This window comes from Dendronephthya gigantea, unplaced genomic scaffold (assembly GCF_004324835.1).
Source record: "Dendronephthya gigantea isolate DGI-Jeju-01 unplaced genomic scaffold, DenGig_1.0 000050F, whole genome shotgun sequence".
NCBI lineage: Eukaryota > Metazoa > Cnidaria > Anthozoa > Malacalcyonacea > Nephtheidae > Dendronephthya > Dendronephthya gigantea.
Genome location: NW_021163060.1, coordinates 1,172,836 through 1,198,537, shown reverse-complemented (window position 1 = coordinate 1,198,537; position 25,702 = coordinate 1,172,836). Strand labels below are relative to the sequence as shown.

At 36.9% G+C, this 25,702-nt stretch overlaps 4 protein-coding genes across 5 annotated transcripts; all 4 read right to left on the bottom strand.

Moving 5' to 3' along the window:
• Nucleotides 1-245: 245 nt before the first annotated feature.
• LOC114528620 lies at nt 246-5,536 on the bottom strand. 2 transcript variants are annotated; one of them, XR_003687517.1, is made up of 8 exons: nt 5,362-5,536; nt 4,985-5,106; nt 4,630-4,746; nt 4,183-4,370; nt 3,972-4,094; nt 3,493-3,594; nt 2,269-3,387; nt 1,810-2,133 (listed from the first exon to the last, which is right to left on the bottom strand). XR_003687517.1 is itself a non-coding variant. In XM_028550289.1 (4 exons), exons 1-4 carry the CDS (start codon nt 2,644-2,646, stop codon nt 957-959), a joined length of 1,161 nt encoding a protein of 386 aa, XP_028406090.1. In that variant the 5' UTR covers nt 2,647-2,672; the 3' UTR covers nt 246-956. The 2 variants fall into 2 exon arrangements, 1 of the variants encoding a protein (XP_028406090.1); XM_028550289.1 differs by lacking the exons at nt 3,493-3,594; nt 3,972-4,094; nt 4,183-4,370; ... (1 more) ...; nt 4,985-5,106; nt 5,362-5,536 and adding an exon at nt 246-1,566 and having other exon boundaries at nt 2,269-2,434; nt 2,586-2,672.
• A 198-nt stretch (nt 5,537-5,734) lies between these two features.
• LOC114528610 (transmembrane and coiled-coil domain protein 3-like) lies at nt 5,735-15,795 on the bottom strand. Its single transcript, XM_028550276.1, has 20 exons — nt 15,500-15,795; nt 13,871-13,987; nt 13,513-13,562; nt 12,328-12,407; nt 11,863-12,028; nt 11,698-11,742; nt 11,323-11,395; nt 11,089-11,234; nt 10,950-11,008; nt 10,292-10,324; nt 9,047-9,082; nt 8,470-8,531; nt 8,227-8,311; nt 8,081-8,125; nt 7,569-7,680; nt 7,437-7,490; nt 7,278-7,346; nt 6,754-6,870; nt 6,495-6,679; nt 5,735-6,093 (listed from the first exon to the last, which is right to left on the bottom strand). Exons 1-20 carry the CDS (start codon nt 15,525-15,527, stop codon nt 5,895-5,897), a joined length of 1,761 nt encoding a protein of 586 aa, XP_028406077.1. The 5' UTR covers nt 15,528-15,795; the 3' UTR covers nt 5,735-5,894.
• Nucleotides 15,796-16,428: 633 nt separating this feature from the next.
• Nucleotides 16,429-20,326, bottom strand: LOC114528618 (neuronal acetylcholine receptor subunit beta-4-like). The gene is made up of 9 exons (XM_028550285.1): nt 20,245-20,326; nt 19,636-19,781; nt 19,516-19,560; nt 18,820-18,926; nt 18,303-18,538; nt 17,789-18,092; nt 17,381-17,492; nt 17,213-17,297; nt 16,429-16,938 (listed from the first exon to the last, which is right to left on the bottom strand). The coding sequence occupies exons 1-9, from the start codon at nt 20,300-20,302 to the stop codon at nt 16,658-16,660; spliced, it is 1,374 nt and encodes a 457-aa protein (XP_028406086.1). The 5' UTR covers nt 20,303-20,326; the 3' UTR covers nt 16,429-16,657.
• LOC114528614 (signal transducing adapter molecule 1-like) lies at nt 20,327-25,702 on the bottom strand. The gene is made up of 16 exons (XM_028550280.1): nt 25,407-25,702; nt 25,225-25,309; nt 24,781-24,856; nt 24,597-24,692; nt 24,025-24,104; nt 23,810-23,943; nt 23,678-23,715; nt 23,503-23,562; nt 23,301-23,395; nt 23,113-23,207; nt 22,919-22,990; nt 22,731-22,768; nt 22,570-22,657; nt 22,379-22,496; nt 22,008-22,200; nt 20,327-21,686 (listed from the first exon to the last, which is right to left on the bottom strand). Exons 1-16 carry the CDS (start codon nt 25,447-25,449, stop codon nt 21,474-21,476), a joined length of 1,524 nt encoding a protein of 507 aa, XP_028406081.1. The 5' UTR covers nt 25,450-25,702; the 3' UTR covers nt 20,327-21,473.

The following is a 25,702-nucleotide window of genomic DNA, read 5'->3' as shown; positions in this document are numbered from 1 at the left end:
AGAACAGGTTAGAACATAATAGGGATTATTATAATTCAGACACTCAAGATACCAGCCTCTTATATCCTCAATCAATCACAAAACGTGCAGCTTTGCAATTTTTTTCACTAAAAAAACTAAAAAATATTCTGAAAAAACAATCGTCCCATGATTTATTGCAATAAAATCATATGAAAGTCTGTGAACACTTGAAAAGAAGACTGGAGAGGAACAAACTCTCAGAATAAAAACAATCAAAGTTACGCTAGGAATGTCATCTCGTTTATTCAACGCAGCTAGCAGGAAATCACACATCATAATATCGTATACCCTATACATATCGTACGATTTTCTTCTTTTGATAGATGTGAACGAGCGAATTAATTACTAATGTTCAAATAAGAGCTCGTATTAATCAGAGCATTTGTAACTAATTAACTCTTTCACATCTATCAATAGAGGAAAATCGCAACGTAAAATCGCAAGTATAAACGGCCCTTAAGAGGATGAAATAGGAATTCAAATAATGTGTGTTTAATTAAATCATATCACAAACGAATCATATCTCTCATGGTTTATGCCAATTTTCCTGGTGAGGATTTTTGGGTCGAAATGTCAAGGATTTTTTTTTCCTTATCCCTAGAGGCAGTTTGAAGCTATTCGCAGACACTGCTCCTCGAAAAAAAAGGAAGCGAAATATCCTCTCGTAGCCTGCAAATCACTTTGCCAACTAATAACCAAAAATTTGTTTATTTACATGCCATTTATAAATATCACATATTTTTTTACATTATTTACATAGTCATTCCTTACGAATGATATTTTCAGAAAGGTATTCCACTATACAAGTATTTAAAATATCGCAAGTATTGATACAAAATTAATGACAACTTGAATTTGCGGTATTTATATTATTTCAGTTATTTCTTATTTAATTATTTAGTTATTTAATCAACGATGCTTCATACCGCTGAGTTTTAATTGGTTTTCGGGATTGGCGGCAAAGTCCGAGCGGATCGCGCTCGTGAAGATGCGACGGACGAATTCAACTCGACCGCTGAATCTGTATTCGAGTTCCTCGCTGGATCACTCTCGCCTTTCTCACTATCCCTTTGATACCCGGAGTTCTCATGCGAGACACCATTTGTCCCTTCATTGTTAGCCGGTGAACAAGCTAACACTTTAGCAGCCTGCATTTCATACTCTTCCTTATTGTCACGATCGAAATCATACGACCGGCGTCCTTTGCGGCGACGGCCTTTTTTCTTCGGTTTTTCCCGCACATCCGGGTCATCATCAAAGACGTCATCACTATCGTCATCCGAGGTCTTTTTGACCGGCGGTTTCTTGGGTAAAGATCGCTTCTTTTTGTGCCTTCGTACATTGTTATTTGCCTCAATCACAGCCTGATTCTCAGGCGGGTTCAACTCAGGCACATCTGTCGGTTTCTGGTGAAATGCTTCTGATGGTAGATCGTCAGCTGTAGTCACCATAGCTCCTGCTTTATTTCGAGAATTTGATCCCTTATTCTTAGAATTCTTCAACGCCTGGTATCTCTTTACCTCATCTCTGGCCAGCTTCTTTTTTCTAGGAAATTATAAATGAGATTATAGTCTGCATATTGCAGGAATCAAACCTCAGTCACAGAGATGAAAGACACATGTACTAACCACTGTGTTTGATAGAGTCAAACTAGAAGCACTCTTCTCACATGTGACTGAGGTGAAATTATAATCACACAACTGCATATTACAGGAATCAAACCTCAGTCACAGAGATGAAAGACACGTGGAATTTCCACATTTCACACTTCACACGCCCACAACTTACCTTCTACGATGCAGTATCCAGCAAATCAAGGCAATAGCCAACAAGATCAGAAAGGCCAGAGGAATCATAATCTTGTTCCATTTATGGTTAATTTCTTTCTCTTCCGAACCAGAAAGACTCTCTCCTGAGACGACTGATCCAATTTCATAACCAATTTCTGAGCTCAAATTTGCTTTCCCATTCCTCACGATTGTCAGTAACGCATCACCTGAAATTCTGCCGGAAGATCCCGGAAGTTCCACAAAAACAAGCATCTTAAGATCATTGTGGGTGTTCTTTGGATAACCGCTTACCATTTTAACATTCTCTGGTTTAAAACGCGTGCTATAATCATTTTAAAAACAACATGTTTTTACATAGAAAAAAATAACTTCAATCTTCAACTCCCAGCTCTACACGGGGGGGAGAGAGCGGTGATAATTATTAAACAACGTCTTTTCATAAATTTGCATTCCGTACCTGGTACTAGACGACGACACATCACACTTATTAGCATTTCCTTGGCAATAATCTGTTGTAAGATTTGCTATCGTTTCTTTCATAATCGATTCTTTGGCGTCTGTTTTCCATGTGTCCAAAGTGATGTTTAAAAAAGTCAACATGACAGTATGTGACAGCGCTGTGCCTGATGCGAAGGAAAGATATGGCAAAAAAAGATTTTTCTTCCAAATTGCTCATCGTGAAACGTGACAGTATGTATTCATAAGATGAAAAAATGAAATACCATAATCCATATTTATATATTATTATTTCAAAACATTAAAGTTAAAACGTACCGCTCAAGGACGCAGCATTCAGAACTCCACAAAAGATTAAAAATAATCCAAGAACAAACATATTTGAATGTTTTGTTGCCAGGAACACGAAAGGATTACCTCGCAATGTTAGACGTCATATTTGAGCGACAAGTCGGTCAATATCTTCATCGTTTTCAAATGGTTGCCAAGACAGTATTTCATTTTGTTAGTGTTTTTGTCTGTCGTTGCATCAGCGCCGTTGCTCGGGAAACGTTGCATAACCGCACAATTTGTATTCATGTATAATTAATGAAATAAAAGCTTTCTTTGTCTGTTGAAAATTACATTGAAGTTTAACCAGCTGCTCGGCGGGTTTTTATAATATAAATAGAGGTTTTATGATAAAAGATTAACGCGTCCTCGTGGAACACATGTGATACTTATAATGCCAGAGAAGATGACATTCTCGATATTTTGAAAAACATAATCTCATCAAATGTTTCTCCACGACTGTAGCTAAGCATTTGATGAAATATAAAACAAGCTCCAAATATCAAATGTCAAGAGTGAACTCGATGATTTTCCATGATTTTCATGTGATATTCCATATTATGAGTTCACGAGTTATCATGTCACACAGGATTTTTGAACACATTGATCTCAAAACACTTAAGAAATAAGCAATTTCATCCTACCGTGAAATATGCTACGATTTCCTAACTAAATATTGCAAGAGATGATCGTATACAGCTGCTCGTCTGTCCTTTTTAAAACTTCGTATTTGAGAGAGTTTAGTCCGTCAGTGTCTTTAAAATCTTTCCACTTTCTCAGAGTGTTGTACCTTGAAAAAAAAGGGAAAAATAAAGCATTCGTCTTCACATTTGGTGCTTTAAAAAAAGAGTTATGCAGTCATTGACTTGATGATTTTCCCGTTGGGATATTATACCTGTCTGGGAATTCTTCTGAAATCGCGTGCGAATGATACATCATCGTATAAATACCATTGATAGACGATGGACTCGTTATCCTGTGGCCAGCCGCATGAAGTCTAACGATGACACAAGAGACTTCAATGAAAATTTATTTATACTGGATAACTCTATCAGTTCTAAACTGTTCTTCCTAGAGATCCAGTAAGGATCATCTCTTATTGATCCAGTGTTACTACAGGAGGAAACCTAAACTTAACTAACTTTATTTATACTGGATAGCTCTATCAGTTCTAAACTGTTCTTCCTAGAGGTCCAGTAAGGATCATCTCTTATTTATACAGTGTTACTACAGGAGGAAACCTAAACTAAACCAGCTTTATTTATACTGCATAGCTCTATCAGTTCTAAACTGTTCTTCCTAGAGGTCCAGTAACGATCATCTCTTATTGATCCAGTGTTACTACAGGAGGAAACTAATATACCTGTGACTTACCTCTCACTAAGGTCATCATCCTCACCACCCCAGCCCCAATATCTGTTAGGATAACCATTCACTGCTTTAAAATGTTCTGCAGTAACAGCAGACACTCCACCAAAGATTCCCTCATACGGAATACTGAAATAAACAAAACAACCAATTCATTCATTACACCGTATTATTCCACAAAATAAATACACAAAAATCTGGTATAATAATTACGTACCCAAAGTCCATAGTGTCAACTGCGACAGACATGTGTCTTGGTGACGTTGGACAGAAATATTCGTTCCCTCCACTCAAGGGTAGAAGGTCAATATCGTGAAATATGTAACAGTTGAAATTGTCAACTTTGCTAGCTTCTGTAAAACCAATATTGAGTAATTTTGCTCTGTTAAAAAGTTTTTTGTCTGCCTACAAAGGGAATGAATGGGATTAGCTGGTAAGTCAGCATTGGTGGTGAATACCAGGTAAATTGGTTTGTGGTGGTGATTGGACCAGCAATCGTGATTACCAATGATAATTATCAATAAGTATGGTAATCAATAATGATGGTGATAAAAGATGATGGGATTAATATTTGATCCACAATGATGATCAATAATCATGATGGTAAAGTTACGCTGACTGATAACTAGTGATAACTGTTGATTGTTGAAATAACATGAATTACCTGTTCTATTATAAAAATTCTATAATGAAATTCTTGTTTCTTGAGAAATGGATGCATATATCGTAAGAACACACCAAGATGTTTATAGCGATTGCGATAAGGAATTATGATAGCCACCTATAATAAATACAGCAATAAGATTGCTTCAAATATGGAATCAGGTTACCACCATCATGTACATAATTTTGATGGTGCATCATACGTCAAATTTTGGTCTCGTCGAATGCAATTCAAACAGTAGATAATAAGATGATAATGAAGCTGAATGAGGTTTACTATCTTGCATTCAACTCAACCAAAATGCAACGTATGAACTGAGCCTAACCTAAAATTCAGGGCACCATCCATAGATTACCTTCTTATCATGATGACATGTACAATTTGTAGGTTGGTACCAACCACCTTTCTGAACAAATGTCAAGTTTTTTTCTAACTCTTTTATGTCTACTGCAGAGAAATCCAACTGAAATAAACCTCCTAAAAAATTAAATTGTTTAATTACTATAATTAAGTCAATAATTAATTCATTCATTGAGAGTTAATTATATATTATTGGAACCAGATTAATAAATTGAAACATTGCAGATATTCCTATATTGCCTAGGAGAATAAACACTATATCATAGATACTGATAAATATGTAGGAAATATTCAATCCTAGAATAAGACGTCAATATTCAATGGTAAATCAAATACACTTGAAACTGCTTTTCATAAATTTCAATACCTTACCTATTGACTTTAATTTTTTCTCGTAAAAGCGTCTCTGTCTTATGTACATGAAAAACATTATTAAAAGACATAATGTTGGTAATACATAAATACAAAAATTATAGAAACGATGAAATTTTCTCATGATTTCTCAATCTTTCTATTTTCAAATTTCATGTTTCGAATGAGGACTTCATGTAACATAAATATACAGTGGATTCAGGTAGACTGTAAAATGCGAATAGTTGTCGCTTTTTTGTCGCTTCAGTTTTAACGTTTCTAGGGCGTGGTCCTTGGCTCGAACGTTCTGTTGCTCGGAGCGGAGAACCCTGGATACGAGGTTGATGTCTCATATCTCATCATAATGAACACAGTGAGCCGACATTTTTATATATTTTAATATAGCATAATAATATTATATTACTTTGTCTTCGGTTTCAATTTAAACGTCTACGAATACACAATGAGCCTGCCATTGGCATTTAAAATTACACATTTTTACATTTTCCTAATCTTTAAAATAAAATTACGTATGATGACGTCGTCATATGACGTCATGTGACGTCGGGGCCATGTTTTCTACTGCCAGAATCACCGCCTCTAAAACCAGTTATTTTTTTCGTAAGATAATTAAATATTTCGCACGTAGGATCGACGATTAATCGTTGAAAATGCCTGATTACGTATTGATTTGGATTGTGCCACCACATGGCTAAGAAAACTACTATTATTGTCGTTATGAGCAAGCGTAACCTAAGAAAAATATGAAGATAAATATTTGTAGCATAAATAAAGTTAGTTTAGTTTAGGTTTCCTCCTGTAGCAACGCTGGATCAATAAGAGATGATCCTTACTGGACCTCTAGGAAGAACAGTTTAAAACTGATAGAGCTATCCAGTATAAATAAAGTTAGTTTAGTTTAGGTTTCCTCCTGTAGCAACGCTGGATCAATAAGAGATGATCCTTACTGGACCTCTAGGAAGAACTGTTTAGAACTGATAGAGTTATCCAGTATAAATAAAGTTAGTTTAGTTTAGGTTTCCTCCTGTAGTAACACTGGATCAATAAGAGATGATCCTTACTGGACCTCTAGGAAGAACTGTTTAGAACTGATAAAGCTATGCAGTATAAAGTTAAAGTAAATTTCACAATACCTTGTTCTAGTTAATGGAGCAATGCCGTGAATAATTAAAGTAAAAATACTAAACAATAACGTGACTACAGCAAGCACAACACTAAGAAACTTCGTCAGGACGGCCTTGGCTTGAATATTCTGCTCAAAATAATCATCGACATTCAGGCCTTGTTGCTGTTGATGAACGTTTTCAATTTTGGAAATCTACGGAAGAAAAAATGGAGTATAGTATTAGGTCACGCAGGGAACCATGTTCGAGTTATTTCACATCGTCTTACTCTTGCGTCAAAAGTATCAAATGATTCGTCAATTTCAGCGACTCTTTCAACAAGACGATAATCAACTGTCGCAATACTTTCATCATTGCGTTGAATGTCTTGACGTAATTGCATGTTCTAAATGAAATTATTCAATCAGTTTGTTCTAAACTGTTGTTCCTAGAGGTCCAGTAAGAATCATCTCTTATTGATCCAGTGTTACTACAGGAGGAAACCTAAACTAAACTAACTTTATTTATACTGGATAGCTCTATCAGTTCTAAACTGTTCTTCCTAGAGGTCCATGGTAAGGATCATCTCTTAACGATCCAGTGTTACTACAGGAGGAAACCTAAACTAAACTAACTTTATTTATACTGGATAGCTCTATCAGTTCTAAACTGTTCTTCCTAGAGGTCCAGTAAGGATCATCTCTTATTGATCCAGTGTTACTGCAGAAGGAAACCTAAACTAAACCAACTTTTCTACAAGAGAAGATCTTAACCAGACAGCTGTAAAGTTTTCTTGGAAAATAATCGTCCCACCTCGTGCTGGTGCAATTCTGAGAAATCATTCCAATGACTCCGAAGTGTGTTAAACTGACATTCTAAATCCTAGAAAGAACAAAAAATGTATGTTAATATCTTGAAATTTTCAAGACAAGTAAGATCTGTTAAAAGTACAACTCAGTTATTTCACGTCACCTGTGTTTTATATCTTTCTTCTTGTAAAGATTTTGCGATAGCATTGATGTCAAACTATGAAAAATATAAAGAGTAAACAACATGCAGATTCCACAGATAGCAGGTGCAATTAAAAAACAGAGTAATTCTCACCACTGCCTTATCGACTGTTTCTTTCAAAGCCATTTGTGCTTCGAGTAATTCATTGAGTTTTGCTTCAAGTGGATTTTCGCCATCGCTGTATCTGGAGGTGGAGGTGGGAGCACTAAACATGATGCGAGAGAGTTTGTAAGTTCACACAGCAACAAGGGGCCAGTTGTATAAAAGACTAGTTAACCTATAACTGAAGTTAAGGACAGAATTGGGCAATCAGAGTTGTGTATTTCTGAGTTAACCAGGATTTAACTATGCAAAATGTAGTTAAAGAGTTTTATACAACCAGCCCCAGGTATATAATTCATCACTTTGATCACAACTCTTATGCACCGTGGATTATGAATGTAATCACCAGACAGTTTACATTTACGAGCCTACGTTTCGACACTCCAGTGTCTTCTTCAGATTAGGAGGTCTCCTTCAGTCATGAACATTCATGCCTCATCCACTCGTTAACATCTCTCAAAAAGAAGAAAATCGCAAGTGTAGTCGAGACTTCGGAGACTTACCTCGTTTGACTACCAAAAATGACGCTATCTTCGTCAAATTTCGGACTAAACAAAAGAAGAAAGAAATGTGCCCCGTTCATCCAAATATAACTACTGTATAGTTGTATTTTTCTTCATACCAGCTGATCTCTAATACGTAACCTTACCTTGGAGTGAGAACTTTCCTGACGTCATACCCAACGAGGGACTCAATGTCTTCCCCCTGAAGCTCATGACATTCTGAATCGCTTTCTGCCAGAAATATAACACAAAATAAACTATTATTGTTATCACGAGACGGTTGTAAAAAAGCCTGGATAGCGCTGTCCACCGAATAATGATTTCTCCAGACGTTGTCCAGTTTTACACGAGAAAAAGAGATCAGATTAGCAAAGAACAATGAAACTTACTTGAGAACGTTGGGGTTGCATCTGTTATATTCTCGTTGCTTTTGTAAAATTTTGAAACAGCGCTGGAACGAAAAATATTTGTTAAAATATTTATAAGAACTGATGTGCAATATAAAAAGTTGAAGATATAGTTTCCTCCTGTAGTAACACTGGATCAATACGAGAAAGAGATGATGCTTACTAGACCTCTAGGAAGAACAGTTTAGAACTGGTAGAGCTATCCAGTATAAATAAAGTTAGTTTAGTTTAGGTTTCCTCCTGTAGTAACACTGGATCAATACGAGAAAGAGATGATCCTTACTAGACCTCTAGGAAGAACAGTTTAGAACTGATAGAGCTATGCAGTATAAATAAAGTTAGTTTAGTTTAGGTTTCCTCCTGTAGTGACACTGGATCAATAAGAGATGATCCTTACTGGACCTCTAGGAAGAACAGTTTAGAACTGATAGAGCTATCCAGTATAAATAAAGTTAGTTTAGTTTAGGTTTCCTCCTGTAGTGACACTGGATCAATAAGAGATGATCCTTACTGGACCTCAAGACAAGATGGCTTGACGCCTGATCGCAGGTGGACTTACCCTGAGAGCCCGGCTTTGACGCCATCCCTCACACCGCTAAAAAGATCGGAAACATAACATTAGAGCTTGCGCGAAACTTTAAAACTCTTTCCCATGCTATCGTGAATACGGGTCAAATACATTTAGAAATATATGTTGAATCCTGTATAACCAACTCTATTACATGATGAGATTTCTATTTTTTCGCTGCTCAAATTAAATAAAAGCGTAAATACAGATGTTGATGAACACAGGATGTATTCTATGATGACGTCGATAACGTGAGTGAAAATGAAATGAACTGCGGTGGCTTGTGGTTGAACTATACTTGATCGCTTGAACCAAACACTCAGTTCCGTCATCACGTTGACAGAAATGAGTGGGTTTTTTTCTTTACAAGTGTCTGTGAATCCTCTCAACTCTCCATCAAATCCAACTCTCATGCAACCCCCGTTTGATCGGGATATAAGAGTTGATAAAACTATCAAACACACGAAAACGATCGCACGATTGTAAATGATCCGTACACGAATATTGTTCCATCAGTATTCGAGTGTTGATGAACTCTCGCTTATCATTTGATCGTTGGCGACTGGCCAGTTCATTTGATCAAGAAAGGAGCTGATGAAACACTCTTAAATTCACCTTTGACAGTTGCTTAAAAATCTTGCCTCGTTTGATCAGGACATTAGCCGAATAAACAAAACTATTATAGAAAAAATTAGACTCGTTTCAGTCGTTTGTCAACTTTTATCAATTTCCTTAGGGCCCTAAGGAGTAAGGCAACGTATGCTACCTTGCTCGGCACAAGGCGAGCTCAAAACAACAAACTTACAGCCAAAATTTCGGTGCATCCCTTTGTGGCGGCAAAGAGCGAATTCTCTTCTGCAATCGTGGTCGTGTGGACTTCGTATCACGCTCGCTGCCCCCTCGACGAGAGCTCGTCATAAGCGGAGGAGCGCTGAGCTGCTTGGAGAGCATCACAGAAGATGATTACACAGTCTCATCTTCGTCGAAGTTTTCAAAGTGTAAAGACAGTTTTCTGGTACCGGCTCGCGAACTTATGAATATTTAGTGAATTATTTATGATAAATGCCCCCCGGTATCGCTGATAAACACTTTTATATATGCTAATTACGCGTATATTAATGATTTATCAGAGTTCTTAGCAAATAAACACGACGTTTCAATATATATATGAACAGATGTCGATAGGAAACAACAGATAGGCTTCAATTATACAACTTATACGATAAAAGAACTCACCCTGATATCTCTTTGACGCTCGTCCGAACGCCTCTGTCAGAAAGAAAATGATAGATTAGTTCATGAGCTTGATCAACGAGCTAAATATATTCGTAATGAACTAAAGGACAAGCTGATTCCTTTCTGTCATGTGCCCGACTCAAGTGATATTGTCATAGAGTCAAACTAGAAGCACTCTTCTCACATGTGATTGAGGTGAAATTATAATCAGACCACTGCATTTCACAGGAATCAAACCTCAGTCACAGAGATGAAAGACGCATGTACTAACCACTGTGTTTGGTAGAGTCAAACTAGAAGCACTCTTCTCACATGTGACTGAGGTGAAATTATAATCAGACAACTGCATATAACAGGAATCAAACCTTAGTCACAGAGATGAAAGACACATGTACTAACCACTGTGTTTGATAGAGTCAAACTAGAAGCACTCTTCTCACATGTGACTGAGGTGAAATTATAATCAGACAACTGCATATAACAGAAATCAAACCTCATTCACAGAGATGAAAGACACATGTACTAACCACTGTGTTTGGTAGAGTCAAACTAGAAGCACTCTTCTCACATGTGACTGAGGTGAAATTATAATCAGACAACTGCATATTACAGGATTCAAACCTTAGTCACAATGAGCGAAATTAACGGCCAACAGTACCTGAAAACCTCCTTAGCAGTGTTGTGCGTCTTTGCTCTTTGTTCGTGCGTCTCTAAATCCTACAAGAAAGGACAATCTTTTAGTTAAACTCGGAGTTTAGTTAAAGTCATCAAGCTCTGTCTTACAGATCATTTTCTACCTTCAACGCTTTTTGATATTTATCTAATTTCTTTTGCAGCTGACCAATAACGGCGTTGGACTTCAAGTTTCTTTTCTCGAACGCTTTCTTAGTGAGCTCAGGATCAGAATTTCCTTCAAATGACACTAAGTAGCCTGTGATATTCTCTAAACGAAAAGACACGATCAGTGGAGAGTCTGAAGCAGAGTCTTAAAACAGAGTCGTAAAAGAAATAATGATAGTTGTAAGACGAACCATCCATCGTGCACTGGAGTTGTCTTATCGTCTCCTTCGTTTTCTCAATTTTTCGTTTAAGTTTTTGAAACCTCTAAAAATATAATGAAGATTCACAGTATATCTCTACCCATCCCCCTTTCCTTCAAGCTCTCCCTCTCACCTCTTCCCCACCTCATCATTCTTCATCTCTCTCCTTCTCTTCTTTCTAGCCTTACCCCCCTCCCCACCTCCCCTCTCATCAATTCTTCACTCACTCCTCTATCTCTCTCCTTCTCTTCTTTCTAGCCTTACCTCCCCCCTCCATACTTCCCCACTCATCAACTCTTCACTCACTCCTCTATCTCCCTCTCCTCCCCTGCCCTCCTATTCCACCCCCTCTCCCCCCCCACTCACGTCGGTATTATCCATGCCATCCGGGACATCATAGTTTTCATTCCCCTAAAAAAGACAAACATTCTCTCAGTACGAAACAAACACCCAGGAGGATGCACTCACAGCTTAGTGCAACCCAACGACCAGACCAGAGCCACGAGACACGATTGTTCATCATCTTCGTACCGAGTCCCCGCTGATGTCCTCGTCAGTGATGGACGATCGTCCTGGGCTGTGTAACCTCGCCTCAATATCACTATGAAGAGAATGGGGCGAGACTTCGAAGTTGGTCGCCAAACTCTTGTCTGTTAACAAATGATCCACAGAACGACTTCTGTTTTTGCGCCCGGCACTAAAAAGAAAAACGACACAAATTTTAAGGACAGTTTGGTGACTTCAAGCTGCGATTTTCTTCTTTTGTTTGATGGGATCGAGCGAGTGCATTACTTATGTTCAAAATAAAGGAACTTGAACATTAGAGTTTCATAACTATTCACTTGTTTGCATCTGTTAAAAGAAGAACATTGCACCCAAAACCCGCAGCATAAACCAGTGGTTTTGCAAACACTGGCTACGGTTACTTTTCTAATCTGAAATCCTAGACACTATCTATTCATTCAAAACGGCAGATATACTTGCACAAACACGTACTACGGTGGTTTCTTTGGAACAACCTCCACGGACACCTTCTTCTTTCTGACCAGATCATCATCCCTTCCTTCGTCTCCTTCCTAAAAAAGACATTCATCATTCACCAAAGTGTATATACCCTCTCCAGAGCTGCAAGCCTGCAATTACCTTGAAAACGTGTCAATTAATTCACATTAAAAGGTCCTAATTGTGATCCTGCTAACCCACAGAAGGTTCAGTCTCTTCATTAAAAAAATCTCAATGCTAAAGGATTATTATTTCGCCAAAGTATCCTATGGGATATCCTTGGAAAGAAGGAAAGTCTCAAACATTCAAAACTGAAACGCTTTAGTGGATATACGCCGAAGGATTTTGTAAGTAATACAATAAAATCTCAGCTTAAGACGGAAATAGAAGTTCAAGGTTGTTAAATGAAATCACGAGTTTGTTTTGTTTTCAAAATGTTGCCTGATGACTCCTGCATTACGGTGTTTATATAACGTGGAGAATTTGCAAGACGACTGCCAGTGCCAGCCATAACAACGACTGGACGATAAACAGAACAACAACGATGATGAAAACAAACCGTATATTGAAAATCAACTATCGTCATTAGCTTACATAAAAACACTCTCGGATTTTATAGACAGTGGCAAAGAAGCTGTTCAGGGAATATGTTTTTCGGTTATGATAATTATAACGAAAACAACAGCTGTTTGTAGTGGAACACTACCTACGGCTACGCTGAATTTTATGCTTGAACATGCATAGATGTTAAAATTGCTTCGAAGAAATACAATAGTAAAACTCTACACACATATACCTCAATAGAAAACATGACGTCTTTGAAGCCTCGAAGGAATTGTTAGGAAAAGATCAGCATATTTTAGAAGGTCTGTATTCGGCCAAACATTGATTAAATATTAATAGTTATATTTATTTAAATTACAAATAAATCAATATTGTGATGAAGGCTGGCAGTTGCGTCCAAATTCTGTTGACTTTGTACACCACAATTGATAAAAACTCGCTGAAGTCTTGCGACCATGAAATATTTGAATGAAGTTACGTTTAAGTCCGTTTCTTGCTAAAATCGTGACCTCTTCCGATGCAAACGTTAAATCAACGTGTTTATAAGTGGTGAAAAATCTGCACCAACAAAGAGACTTTGATGTAATGAATGCAGATAGTGAAAATAATACATACTGGATCAGTATCCTGGTCTTTTCGTCTCCAGGGAATCATTTTCTTGAAACCTAAACAGTTGTAAACATTTTCAGTTGTTGTACAAGTTGTTAGCTTGTTGGTTAGTTGCCATGAGTTGCTGGTTTGTTGCAATTTGTTTTTAGTTTGTGGCAATGAGTTGGTAGCTTGTTGCAATTTGTTGTTGGTTTGTTGCAATTTGTTGTTGGTTTGTTGCAATTTGTTGTTGGTTGGTTGCAATTTGTTGGTAGCTTGTTGCAATGAGTTGTTGGTTTGTTGCAATGAGTTGTTGGTTTGTTGCAATGAGTTGTTGGTTTGTTGCAATAACATAAAAGAAACAGCATGGTGTTAGCATCTTTACCTGAAATCTTCCGACCATGACGAGGTGAACCAGCAGGTGAATAACTCCTGTCAGAGGAGGCAATGGATGAAAAGCTGCCATGTTTGTCATTCACCTTCACCTGGGGTATGTCCAGATCTAAAAAGGAAAACAATGTTTTGTGGTAAGACGTGGGACTCTCAAGGCAGTCTTTGAGTTTCTTCTTTTGACAGATGCAAATGAGGGAACGATTACAGATGCTTTGTGTATAAGTGCCCTCATTAAAACATCTGTACCTTCTTCACTCTGTCACATCTGTCACAAGAAGAGGAAACTAGCCTTCAGAAGACAACAGCCATCCTAAGTGAATTACTAGGCTGGGAAACAAAGCGAAAACTTGAGGTATAAGATTAACCACAATAACATCACAGCAATCAAATTATCCAATTAATTCTTAATTCAGTAAAATTTAAACACCAAAAACCAAAAGTTTTGGGCAGTTCTGTTATGTCATGGTTTAAATATGTGGTTGATGAGGTTTTTTAAAATGAATAATTTTAATGATAAAACAAAACATAGACTGTAAATAAATCAATTTATGCATATCTAATTAGGTCATGGCGATAAAGTATGCTGTTTTCTCATAAATAAATTGCAAGCCTAACTGCCTTTTAAAAGAATGAGTTTTTTAACATCACTAAAGATGACAATTCGAGCACAGCTTGATTGCCTAATTTACATTTACACTACGCAAATGAAGACCAGCTTTTTCAGCTGGTATTGTCCGAACGTGTCAAGGTCGCCAACGTCATGGAGTGTTGCTAGTTTTGTTCATTCAACCAAGACTTTGAACAAAGACATGATCAAGAGCATAGATCCTATTACTGAGAATGACTTGCTTAAGGAAGAAACAACCAAAATGAAAGCATGTTTTTAGGTCATATCTCTCCGCTTCTCTAGATTTCATGGAACTATTTTGAGATTCTTTCAGATAAAATTTCTGTGTGACAAATTCCAGAGCAAACTTTACTTAAGACAGCTAGCCCACTTGAGTTCACTCGAAGATAGAATAATATTCACCAGTGTATGTAAATATTAAAATATATTATGTACAATTATATAACAAGCTCCATATGTCTGTCTATATTGATAAAAATCCAGCAATCTAATCAGATTCCCAATAAAATTGGACGTCCTAAATAATGAATTTGTTTATATGGGTAAAGTTATACTTGATTATTCCTGATAAGAGACATATGATGTTCTAGCAACGATATATCGAAACCCAACGCGAAAATTTTCAATTACTCCGAACAAAACAAGTCTAAGAGAATATATAAACTTGAAATCATTTGCACTTGAGAAAAAAAATCGATGTTTTAATATCAAATTGTTCGAGACTTGACATATATAAATATATTAAAACGCGTCGAGCATATCTATTCGATGCATTATAAAGAATGAATATTACAAACACATAATTCTCAGATATGTTAGAATAAAGTAGAAATATTTAAACCACACATTAGCAGTGGAAAAACTAACTTAAAAGTTGAAACAAACATGATACGAGCTATATAATTTTTCCGGTAAATATTACACAATTGTAATTCATTTGGAAAGCAATTTTCCGGTACTAAATACGAAATGTATTTATGTAAACCAACTCACTTTCTTTTTTAGATCTTGAGTTAGACATAGCTTGTCTGAACAAGTCTTTACAATTCACAATAAACAATGTCTCCTAATAAGTTTCCGCTCCTGCACTTTGAAATTGCTGTTGCATTTTCCATATTAATCCTCTTTTGCCCAGCTAAAATCCGATTTCGTTTGCTTAATGAAGTCATAAGTAATCTCCACGCTTTCAAAATCCGAAGGAAAGCGAGGTTTTAGCAAAAAAAAGCATTTTAAACGCAAAATGGCTCATTTTTGTACGAGAATGAACCATGAACTCATTCTGAAATAATCGCGCGAACCAGAGAAACTGGGAACAACAGTAATTAGTATTCGTAAACAAAGCATTTCCGTTGTTTGCACTGAGGATGGACACACTTGTCAGACACATCTTTTGTTACAAATAAGCTACAACTTTCTCCCAAATGACTGGCATTCGCACAACCTCTGAGCAAATTTCTTCCTACGCTAGCAAACAAGGAAAGATAGAGTGTACAGCAAGCTCTACAAGCGCCTCAGTACTCGACAAAACCACACTATATAAACACACATGTCTTCATTACGTCATTAATACAAAGACTGTATTTACAAAGTGCAAATATTGTACAATAAATAAATATATCAAACTATAAACCTCTTAAAAGCAGAGTGCTTAAAATCCAGCGCACACGTGCGACCTTAGTTAACAAAATCGATTTAGGTTCCTTTTGAAAGCGAGAAACAGTCGCTGACGTGGTCCGTGGGTTGGTCCCAATCTTCCTTCTTTACCTTTGGAGCTTGGCTTTGTTCTGGCTTTGTTAAATACCATCAACTTAAACCAGAAAGCACCGGCAAACACCTCAGCCGGACGATACCGGATCACATGAACGCAACATCAAGTTTAATCACTCAAACACAACAGTTCAATCACGTCATCTTGCCTAGTTTCGACGAGAACAGATTTCTGTCAACGAGGTTCCATTTCTGTTCAATTCTTTATCATTACCATCGTTTTAATGCAGGTGAACTTGATGTCGTGATGATATAAATTGACTAAACTCGGTTCTTTTAAAACTGGGACTTAAAATGGGCCGTGCTCGCAAGACTTGAAATCGACGTCATTTTTGAACTAGAAAAACTAAGTATAAAGACTCCGTTTGAAGAGAAAGTTGTTGTTTAGTATACTCTGACAATCTCCTCCATGGAGGGCTCAGGGTGAGGGTAAATTATCCCGGGTGCATTGATAAAGATGACGGCAAACGTGAGGAAGGCGGCAAGCATATAAATGATCATGAAAAACTGATTTAATATTTCAGCTGCAAGCTGCCATTCTTCCTGAATCTTGCCAAGCTCCTCTTCCTCGGTGATTTGTGCAGCCATTAGAGCCAGTCCTCTCAAGTTGTCCTCAGCAGGATCGTATTTCTTCTCAACGGTCTCTTTTCGACCTTCTTCTGTATCTGAAAAGATATGGACGGAATAGTTAGGACATGTATTTTCATTCTCTGTGTCGTCTGTGACCTCAGTAAGTCACATGTGAGAAGAGTGCCTCCAGTTTGACTCTATACGAAACACAGTGGTTAGTACACGTGTCTTTCATCTCTGTGACTGAGGTTTGATTCCTGTAATATGCAGTTGTCTGATTAGAATTTCACCTCAGTAACATAGAAAATAATTCTTACAATTAAACTCTACCGAACACCGAAGTTCTTCACCACCTTAACACCCTCTTACCTTCGTCAGCAGTGGAATGTTTTGCCAACATTTCTTCAGGTACTTTAATCCGAACCAGTTTTGAGATGTACCCAAAAATATACACCTAAAAAATTGTAAGATTAGGATTAACTTCAGATCAAGCCAAATCCCCAAGCTCATCGGTAATCTTAGTATATATTCACCCACCCGTATCCACCTTGGTATCTTGCCCATGGCTGGATTACGATAATGATATCTCAGAACCCAGGCTGTACAAACCAGTGCGACGCATATCTCCACTATCACCAGCGAGTAATATCTGAAATACAGAGAACTCTTGTCAACCCTCATTCCTCGGTTTACCATGCCTTGAGGATAGCGTGGGTAGTTGGGAGTAGTTGTGGATAGTTGGGAGTAGTTGTGGATAGTTAAGAGTAGTTGTGGGTAGTTAAGAGAAGTTGTGGGTAGTTGGGAGTAGTTGGCAGTAGTTGTCGGTAGTTGGGAGTAGTTGGGAGTAGTTGTGGGTGGTTAGGAGTAGCTGTGGGTAGTTGGGGAGAAAGGAGAAGCTGCATCATCAATCCCCTCTAAAACACATGCAGTGATCCCCACACTGACCTGCCAACAAGTGGAACGTGTTCTGAGGTCTCTGGAATATAGTTCGTGGCCAGCAGGAAGAAAACGGATAACGCCAAAAGAATTGTGCAACCGACGACCATTCGCTCACCACTCGCAGCGGGAAGATAGAAGATAAGGACAGCCAGGATTGCGGTGAGAACACAGGGGGCAATCAGGTACACGAAATAATAGAAGACCTTTCGTTGAATATGGACGACGAAGGTCACTGTCGCTTTGTCAATTCCACCCTTGCTTGTTGTATGTTCCTTTTTAATGATATTCATGATGGTCCAGGTTCCGCTTTCTAACAAGACAAAATACTACCTTACAACGTCGACAACTTTATTTATACTGGATAGCTCTATCACTTCTAAACTGTTGTTCTTAAAGGTCCAGTAAAGATCCAGTGTTACTACAGGAGAAAACCTAAACCAAACTAACTTTATTTATACTGAATAGCTCTATAAGTTCTAAACTATTAATTATTTTACTTCTTTTCTTGCAGACTTCATACCAGTATAGTTGGATAACATGTTCTCATCATTCCCAATCAACATCAATTTCTTCACATCATAATTCCAGGAATAAAACTTCAACGGACAGTATTGATCATCAAATGGAAAGTAACGAACAAACTGCTTGCAAAACCCATCCAGTATCGTCGGCGTTAACCAGCGCACTTTACCGTTTGAAGAAACGACAACAGGCTCGTTTAGACCGATAGGACGACCCATGTAATCTTGATTCACACTTTAAGAGATGTAAATTAGTGAAGAGGCTTCAAAATGTAAGTGTGAGAAACGCCATGGAGGGTATAATAAAGACAAAATTTCGGTAGTTGCCAAATATACATCTCTTAAAAGAAGAATTGCATTGCAAGTTGCAAGAAAAATTGAACCGTGTAACAGGGCCTTGAAACAACAGTTTAAGATTATTTCGAACAGTTAAAATGCTGCAAATTTAATTAATAAACATTCCCAGCAAGACGGGAGATTACAGTTGAACCAATTACTAGAAGTTATGACACTTACTTATTGGCCAAGACAATATCTGGAACCCAGATTTTAACTGGAGGAATACTGATCTCGGATACACTGTATTCGCTTGTGTTCCAGGTGAGTAATGGATCATGCCATACCTAGAGATTCATTGGTCTTTTAAAGCTCTCTCAGTTCTAAACTATTCTTCCTAGAGGTCCAGTAATGATCATCTCCCATTCATCAAGTGTTACTAAAGGAGGAAATCTAAACTAAACTAACTTTATTTATACTGGATAGTTCTATCAGTTCTAAACTGTTCTTTCTAGAGGTCTAGTAAGGATCATCTCTTATTAATCCAGTGTTACTACAGGAGGAAACCTAAACTAAACTAACTTTATTTATACTGGATAGCTCTATCAGTTCCAAACTGTTCCTCCTAGAGGTCCAGTAAGGATCATCTCTTATTGATCCAGTGTTACTACAGGAGGAAACCTAAACTAAACTAACTTTATTTATACTGGATAGCTCTATCAGTTCCAAACTGTTCCTCCTAGAGGTCCAGTAAGGATCATCTCTTATTAATCCAGTGTTACTACAGGAGGAAACCTAAACTAAACTAACTTTATTTATACTGGATAGCTCTATCAGTTCCAAACTGTTCCTCCTAGAGGTCCAGTAAGGATCATCTCTTATTGATCCAGTGAATCTATATAGGAAAACTAAACACCTTAACCTCTTCACCATTACCTGTTCAATCCAGACACTGGTCGAAAACATCTGAATTTTTTCTTTCTAAAACAAATGGAAACACATGAAACGGACTATGACTAACCGAGGCGATAAGAATTACAACTCGTTCATACTTACAAGCTCAATTATTTGAACCATTTTCATACTCAGAGTGACGTTGACAGCCTCAGAAGGCGAGGAGACTGCTCGTAGGCTTTGTCTGTTTTTGTATCTCTCAATCAGAGTATTCATAAGACGCCATTCAGTATTTCCGCTTATGTCTCCTAGAAAAGACAGTTTAGATGTACGATTACGAGACGACCATCTTTAGTCGAAACTGCCAGAATATTTAAACAAGAAAACATTGTTTGCACACATAAAAAAATTAATACAAAGCAAAGACAACAAAACAGGCATTGCTTGAAGAAGTTGCAAATAACCAAACAGCAAGTATTTTTAAGCCGGTTTTCCAGTAGCGATATTTTTCGCACGAAGCGACATTTTACTTTTGTTTCAGAGCTCCTAACTGCAACCATCTGGAACAAATTGCTCAAATACAAAGAAATAAAGTCGCTTCGCGCGAAAAATATCGCTAGTGGAAAACCGGCTTTAGTTTTTGATCTAGCAATGCACGAGCTAGAGTGCTCAACTCCAAGCGTAGCTTCTTGTCGTCTCCTGTTGTCTTCAGTGTGTCGAACTGACTTGTTTTACTACAACCTAAGTCTACATATTCTCTAAGATTCTTACCTATTGAAGTAGTATAGGAGAAACTGGTCAGAGATATGATCCAGAATAATGCTTTCATCACGAGCAGTTGACGAATGGACGGTAAACACAAACAATATATTTGAGTCCTGAAAGACACTGAAAGGACTAAACAACACTGGGTAGTCAAGGTGCAGAAGAATATCGTCTTCTTGAAACAGACAGGTGCTGGCAAAACAGCTGCGCGAATACCTGCCGTATGATAATGAGGAAGGGCCGGATATTGGATGGAAGAAAAAATGGAAATATTTCAAAGAAGAGCTTGGAAGAAAGCTATGATATTTGAAAGAGACAATGCGGAACAATTTTTGTGATTATTTTTAATTTGAGATGCTAACACGTACGTTATAGATATTGGGTGAGAGCATTTTCACATTCAAATATTCATAACTATACCCTTGTTTCCTTCTAAAAAAACACGGCCAGCATTGCAAGTGTAAATAGGTATTTTAAAACGAAATACAACGTCCCGAATCAATATCACACGTCAAATGACAGCAAAAAATACTGGGATTTTCTGTCAGTAGTTTTGAGTGAGGAGTGTACATAGAGTGTATAGGATAATACTGCAGTCTCAAGATGAACTAAATTTTATTATATTTGTTATTTATATTTTATTATATTTGTTTGGTTTTAATAAAATTTTACTTCAATTCAATGATTACACACACGCTTTGTCTTAGTTAAGACAGCGAAGATTATTGATTTTGCTCAGCTGGTAAATTGAACGTAAGCACTAAGCGATCCTAATTATATGTTAAACTATTTATAAAGCTAGAGTTGACTGGAATTCTTTCTTATGATTGCAGAAGATCAGAGCAAGCATCTTCCAAATTATGGCACCCAAGAGACAGCATTATATACAAATTTAAATACATTTCATCCCACGCCACGGTACACTACACTACACTATCGTGTTGTTGACAACTCTAGCATTCGCAGGAAACCTTCTCTCAAGCCTCCCCCCCCCCCGTCAGAAAACGATCAGATGACTGAGCTCTATATGTTTACCTGGAGTATGAATTTTGCCTCACTCAACTGTCCAGAGGTCCAGTCAACAGTCCTTATCCGGCAGTCCAATTACAGAATGAGACCTTTCATGCATTCCTACTCCAGGTACATATATAGAGCTCAATGGCACAAACACTTATTCACCTATCACCTGTGATTCTGTGATTAATTCTGTAATTATTTCTATGTATATTTAACAATCACCAGCCGTAAGCTGCAGTATATTCTGGTTGATATTGTGCAACATGTGTTGGAGCACCCGAGTAATATTCTGTCGGGCCAGGCATTGGCGCCACGTTTGGAGGTTTACCTGGAACCTGGTAACCAAGGTTTTGTTGTAATTGTGGAACGTACTGACCTTGGTTTAGAGGAGCTGCGTAATTTGGAGGGCCCGGAGACGAATATGCTGCACCCTATTTAAAAGTAAAGAAAATGAGTGAGCCACTATGGAGATTGCTATGCTCATGTGTCGAGTTAAAACAGAGACAAATGTGCTAATGATAGAATTGTATAAAAGAATACTACCTACACTGGACCACCACGTTTGAGATATCTTTCTCAGGTAGTTCAGACACAAACGACGACAGCTTATTGTAGAATTCTACCAACACTAGACCACCGCGTTTGAAATATCTTTCTCAAGTAGCTCACACACAAACAGGTGCAAACCTCCCATGCACCCAGGACTACAATGTATATTACGAAGTCCCAAAATAACGATAATTTCAACTTACCATGCCATCAGCAACCACTAAACCCTGTGGGTGTTGCAGTGTAGCCCCTGGTACGTACTGCGCCGTTGGATAACCAGCAAACGACTGAGGTATGGTAGGATTGTTTACCATGGGCGCATTATATCCTGTATATTGTGGTACCTGACCAACGACAGGGTATGTTTGTCTTACTGCTATCGGTTCCTTTGACATTCTAAAGAAGATCACCAAAACATTGTTAAGTACACTTTTACAGAGTATACTGTATACAACAGAGGAAGGTAGATCGATGCTGTTCTGTCAATGACAGCAACAATGACATTCCAAGTAGTGAATTACAAAGATTTGTAGCAAATTACAGAAAAACTCTTTTTAAACAAAAAGGCGCTTACTTTTGATATGTGTCCATCGCTATCAGAAAGCTGTCATTTAAATCTGTGAGGTCATCATGTCTTTTCTGTGTACTTTGAATTTTCTCTGCGATAAGTGGAGCCATTTTCTTGCAAGTTTCTAGGAAAATGAACAGTTTGTTGGTGAACTAAATGAGCTTAGTTTACAAGTTTCGTGGACTTACACAACACACCTTCCAGCTCAATTAAACCATCATCATCTTCCTCTTCATCTTCAACGCTGGCGTTCTTTAACATTTCCAAACACTTCTCAATCTTTTCCTGAATAGATAAAGCACAATTTCCAGACCGTAATTTCAAATGCATCCACATTATTTCAGGCTAAATCACCAACCTCACTTATCACTAAAGGCTCCACAACAGCCTTTGATGCTAAACAGAAAGAAAGTCTGGATGAAATATCGAAAATTATATTTTTCAAAATGTTTACTCTTTACGAAGTTTCAATTGTTTTTTTTATTAATTTATTAAAATACTCAGTGGTTCCCGCAATAAAAGTATTTGTGTGGTAAAAAAGTTCACCTTCAAATTCCTTGACAGAGTTCTTCTCAGAAAAGCTCACTTTCTTAGACTTTTTCTTATTTTTCTTTTTGACTGGACGAGGCGAATAATAAAAAGTAAAATGAAAAAACAATAAAAAATTGTTGTCAGTGTATAGTTATCATTAAAAATATCATGGAAAACTCCACAACAAAACATTACATGTACCAACATACCTTGCTTAGGTTTTGGTGTTAGATCTGCTGAGACAAAGTTTGCAGGAAATAGTCCAGACTTTCCATTAAGATCACCTTTCCACCAATTAGCATCGCTAGGAAATGTTTCAAATTGTCACAGTTAGCAACAGCATAGAATGAACGCAGGTGAAACGTTAGCAATTGCATGATGTAAAATTAAATTCTACCTGTTGTCTGTCACTGTAATGATATCTCCAGTTTTAAAAGTCAGTTCATTGTCTTCAACAGCCTCGAAATCATACAACGCTCGTACTTTCCGTGACTAAAATCAGGAGATAATCCTCTTGAGTAATAATCTGTTAATTTTGCTGCTAATTGCTGCTAATTAAGTAATGACATAGGTCAATATCAAGTAATGACATAGAATACCTTTGATGATGAAGATGACTGTGATGATGAAATAGATGGATATAGACTCTGAGTTTTGGGCTAAAAGAACAAACAACATCTGCAGGTTAGAGAACTCCACTTATTTGCAACTTGGTTTTCCCTGAAGAACTGAACAAGTCGATAATTCTGGAGTTTGTTGAAGATATTACAATACCTGGCTGGATTTTGCTTCACTTAAAGATAACTGAATGGCTGTAGAGAAAGTTCACTATCATTGAAACATTTGGTGCAAATCAAGAACCCATGCATTTGTGATAAACAAAACTAGTTCTTAATTCTTTCATACCTAATGCCAAGTCGTCATCTTCATTCGATGTTGATTTCTTCGCTGGTACGGAGGATAAACCAATGCTTGATGCATCACCTTCTGGAAAATCTTCTTTTTCACGTTTAAGTTCCTCGTAAAGTGTTGGAATAAGGCTGCAAGGATAGAAAACTCATTAACTGTTAACTGGCTTTATTTATATTAATTGTGATATCACCATGCAAGAATAAACTTACTTTAATTGTGAATCATTTTTGAATAATTTTGCCCAATCTCTGATCATGCCTTTCATCTTTAAAGCCGCTGTTCTATGAAGCTTGAAAAATAAAACAAATTGAGGAATATAGTTTTAAGTATATTTTTGTGGAGTTGAATCAAATTGTGGAATATAGTTTTAACATATAAATCAACCTGACATTGATAATTTAGTATTATTCTATACTAGAAGTGCCATTGCAGATACAATCGAGAAAAAAAGCATTTGCACAAAAAAGTGTATTTTTTCTAAATGTCTATTTACTATTATTACTAAACTGCCAAATATCCACATTTCCTGAACAATCTTGATCAGGTTGATTATATCGTCAACAAGACATGCATAATAAATGAAGCATTAAGAAGCAATAATAATTAATATAAAGGTGAAAAGGGTTAATATTCATTTACATATTCTGACAAAAAATATCTCACAGCAAAGGTGAAGCTGATTTTAGCTGTGAAACGATGCAGACCAAGTGAGGTGTGTTTATGATCTTGGTTCAATTCTTCAGGATATTATTTTGCTATTCAATAATTTATTCATTTCTACCTTTTTTAAGATGTTTCTAACTTCACTAACAAAATCTCTCGAACAAATTTCCAAATGAAAAGACTTTCCGCAGTTATTAACGCAGGCATCGAGAAGCTAGAAAAACAATACAAACATTAAAAATATAGGAGGAAATACATTCAAATGGGTTAGCAATAATTTAGTAAAATTATGCTCATCATACAGAAAGTGCTTGAAGTGACACTTGGGGTATTCTGTGAACGACTCTCTTTAAGATCGCTTTCAGCGCATCTTTTGGTCTATAAAATAAAAAATAGGTTAGGATAACCGATGGTATGCTGTTTCAAATTTGTCAGAAAACAAACAATAGCATATTTTTATCATCGTAAATATCTCAACATGGTAATCTATAAATGAATTAGCAGGCAATATTATACTTCAATAATCAATATAGCATACATTTTTTTATATATTTTCCTATTTAAAAACTCTGGCAATTACACCTTTAATATGTCAATATTTCATTTAAATACTTTACAGCTTATAGTACTGTACTGTAAAAGTTAAAATATAACATTCCCAACAACAAAATATTTATAGTTACATAATAAAATACATATAAATTTCATATAATATCACGGATTCACAAAAATGTTATTCAATTTACCCTGACGGTGAGCGCGAAACGCGATCACAAATATCCATAATTTTTCCCCAATCTTCGCTGGTATTCGTCTCAGTCGTTGCTTTCTCTATAAACACAGTCAAACAGGAACAAAATACAATTGTCATCAAGGTTTATTACGAAACGAATAACATCTAAAAAATCGACAAGTTTCACTGACTCACCGACAATGTCGTCTAGCGGAGATGAACCCGTGTAGAACGGCATTATATTTACTGAATAAAAATGCCGATATAGGAAAGACTTCTGGTGTAAAAAGCAGTAAATATGAGGTTGAAATAACGATAAAAAAAAAAAATAACTTTGGTTATAAAAATTTGTAAATTACTATTTAAAAGCAAGCATGTCATTTGTTGGATTACCGCTGACTCATCGTTGAATGACGTCATAATGAAGATGAAGAATGATTCACTCCGATCTTTTTTCCTTATTTCAAAATAAAAATCTGTTTGCCTACGTG

What these genes read in the sequence shown, in the direction of transcription:
- LOC114528620 (XM_028550289.1), bottom strand. Translation starts at nt 2,646, where the DNA reads ATGTTTGTTCTTGGATTATTTTTAATCTTTTGTGGAGTTCTGAATGCT. An exon ending in GTGTCGTCGTCTAGTACCAG is followed by an intron (nt 2,134 to 2,268) that starts GTACGGAATGCA and finishes AAATGATTATAG; the next exon opens with CACGCGTTTTAAACCAGAGA. An exon ending in TGGATACTGCATCGTAGAAG is followed by an intron (nt 1,567 to 1,809) that starts GTAAGTTGTGGG and finishes ATAATTTCCTAG; the next exon opens with AAAAAAGAAGCTGGCCAGAG.
- LOC114528610 (XM_028550276.1), bottom strand. Translation starts at nt 15,527, where the DNA reads ATGTCTAACTCAAGATCTAAAAAAGAAA. An exon ending in TCATGGTCGGAAGATTTCAG is followed by an intron (nt 13,563 to 13,870) that starts GTAAAGATGCTA and finishes ACAACTGTTTAG; the next exon opens with GTTTCAAGAAAATGATTCCC. An exon ending in AATATCAAAAAGCGTTGAAG is followed by an intron (nt 11,009 to 11,088) that starts GTAGAAAATGAT and finishes CCTTTCTTGTAG; the next exon opens with GATTTAGAGACGCACGAACA.
- LOC114528618 (XM_028550285.1), bottom strand. Translation starts at nt 20,302, where the DNA reads ATGAAAGCATTATTCTGGATCATATCTCTGACCAGTTTCTCCTATACT. An exon ending in CTCCTATACTACTTCAATAG is followed by an intron (nt 19,782 to 20,244) that starts GTAAGAATCTTA and finishes TGTCTTTTCTAG; the next exon opens with GAGACATAAGCGGAAATACT. An exon ending in GATATTGTCTTGGCCAATAA is followed by an intron (nt 18,539 to 18,819) that starts GTAAGTGTCATA and finishes CATCTCTTAAAG; the next exon opens with TGTGAATCAAGATTACATGG.
- LOC114528614 (XM_028550280.1), bottom strand. Translation starts at nt 25,449, where the DNA reads ATGCCGTTCTACACGGGTTCATCTCCGCTAGACGACATTGTCG. An exon ending in AACACCAAAACCTAAGCAAG is followed by an intron (nt 22,991 to 23,112) that starts GTATGTTGGTAC and finishes CGCCTCGTCCAG; the next exon opens with TCAAAAAGAAAAATAAGAAA. An exon ending in TGGTTTAATTGAGCTGGAAG is followed by an intron (nt 22,497 to 22,569) that starts GTGTGTTGTGTA and finishes TCATTTTCCTAG; the next exon opens with AAACTTGCAAGAAAATGGCT.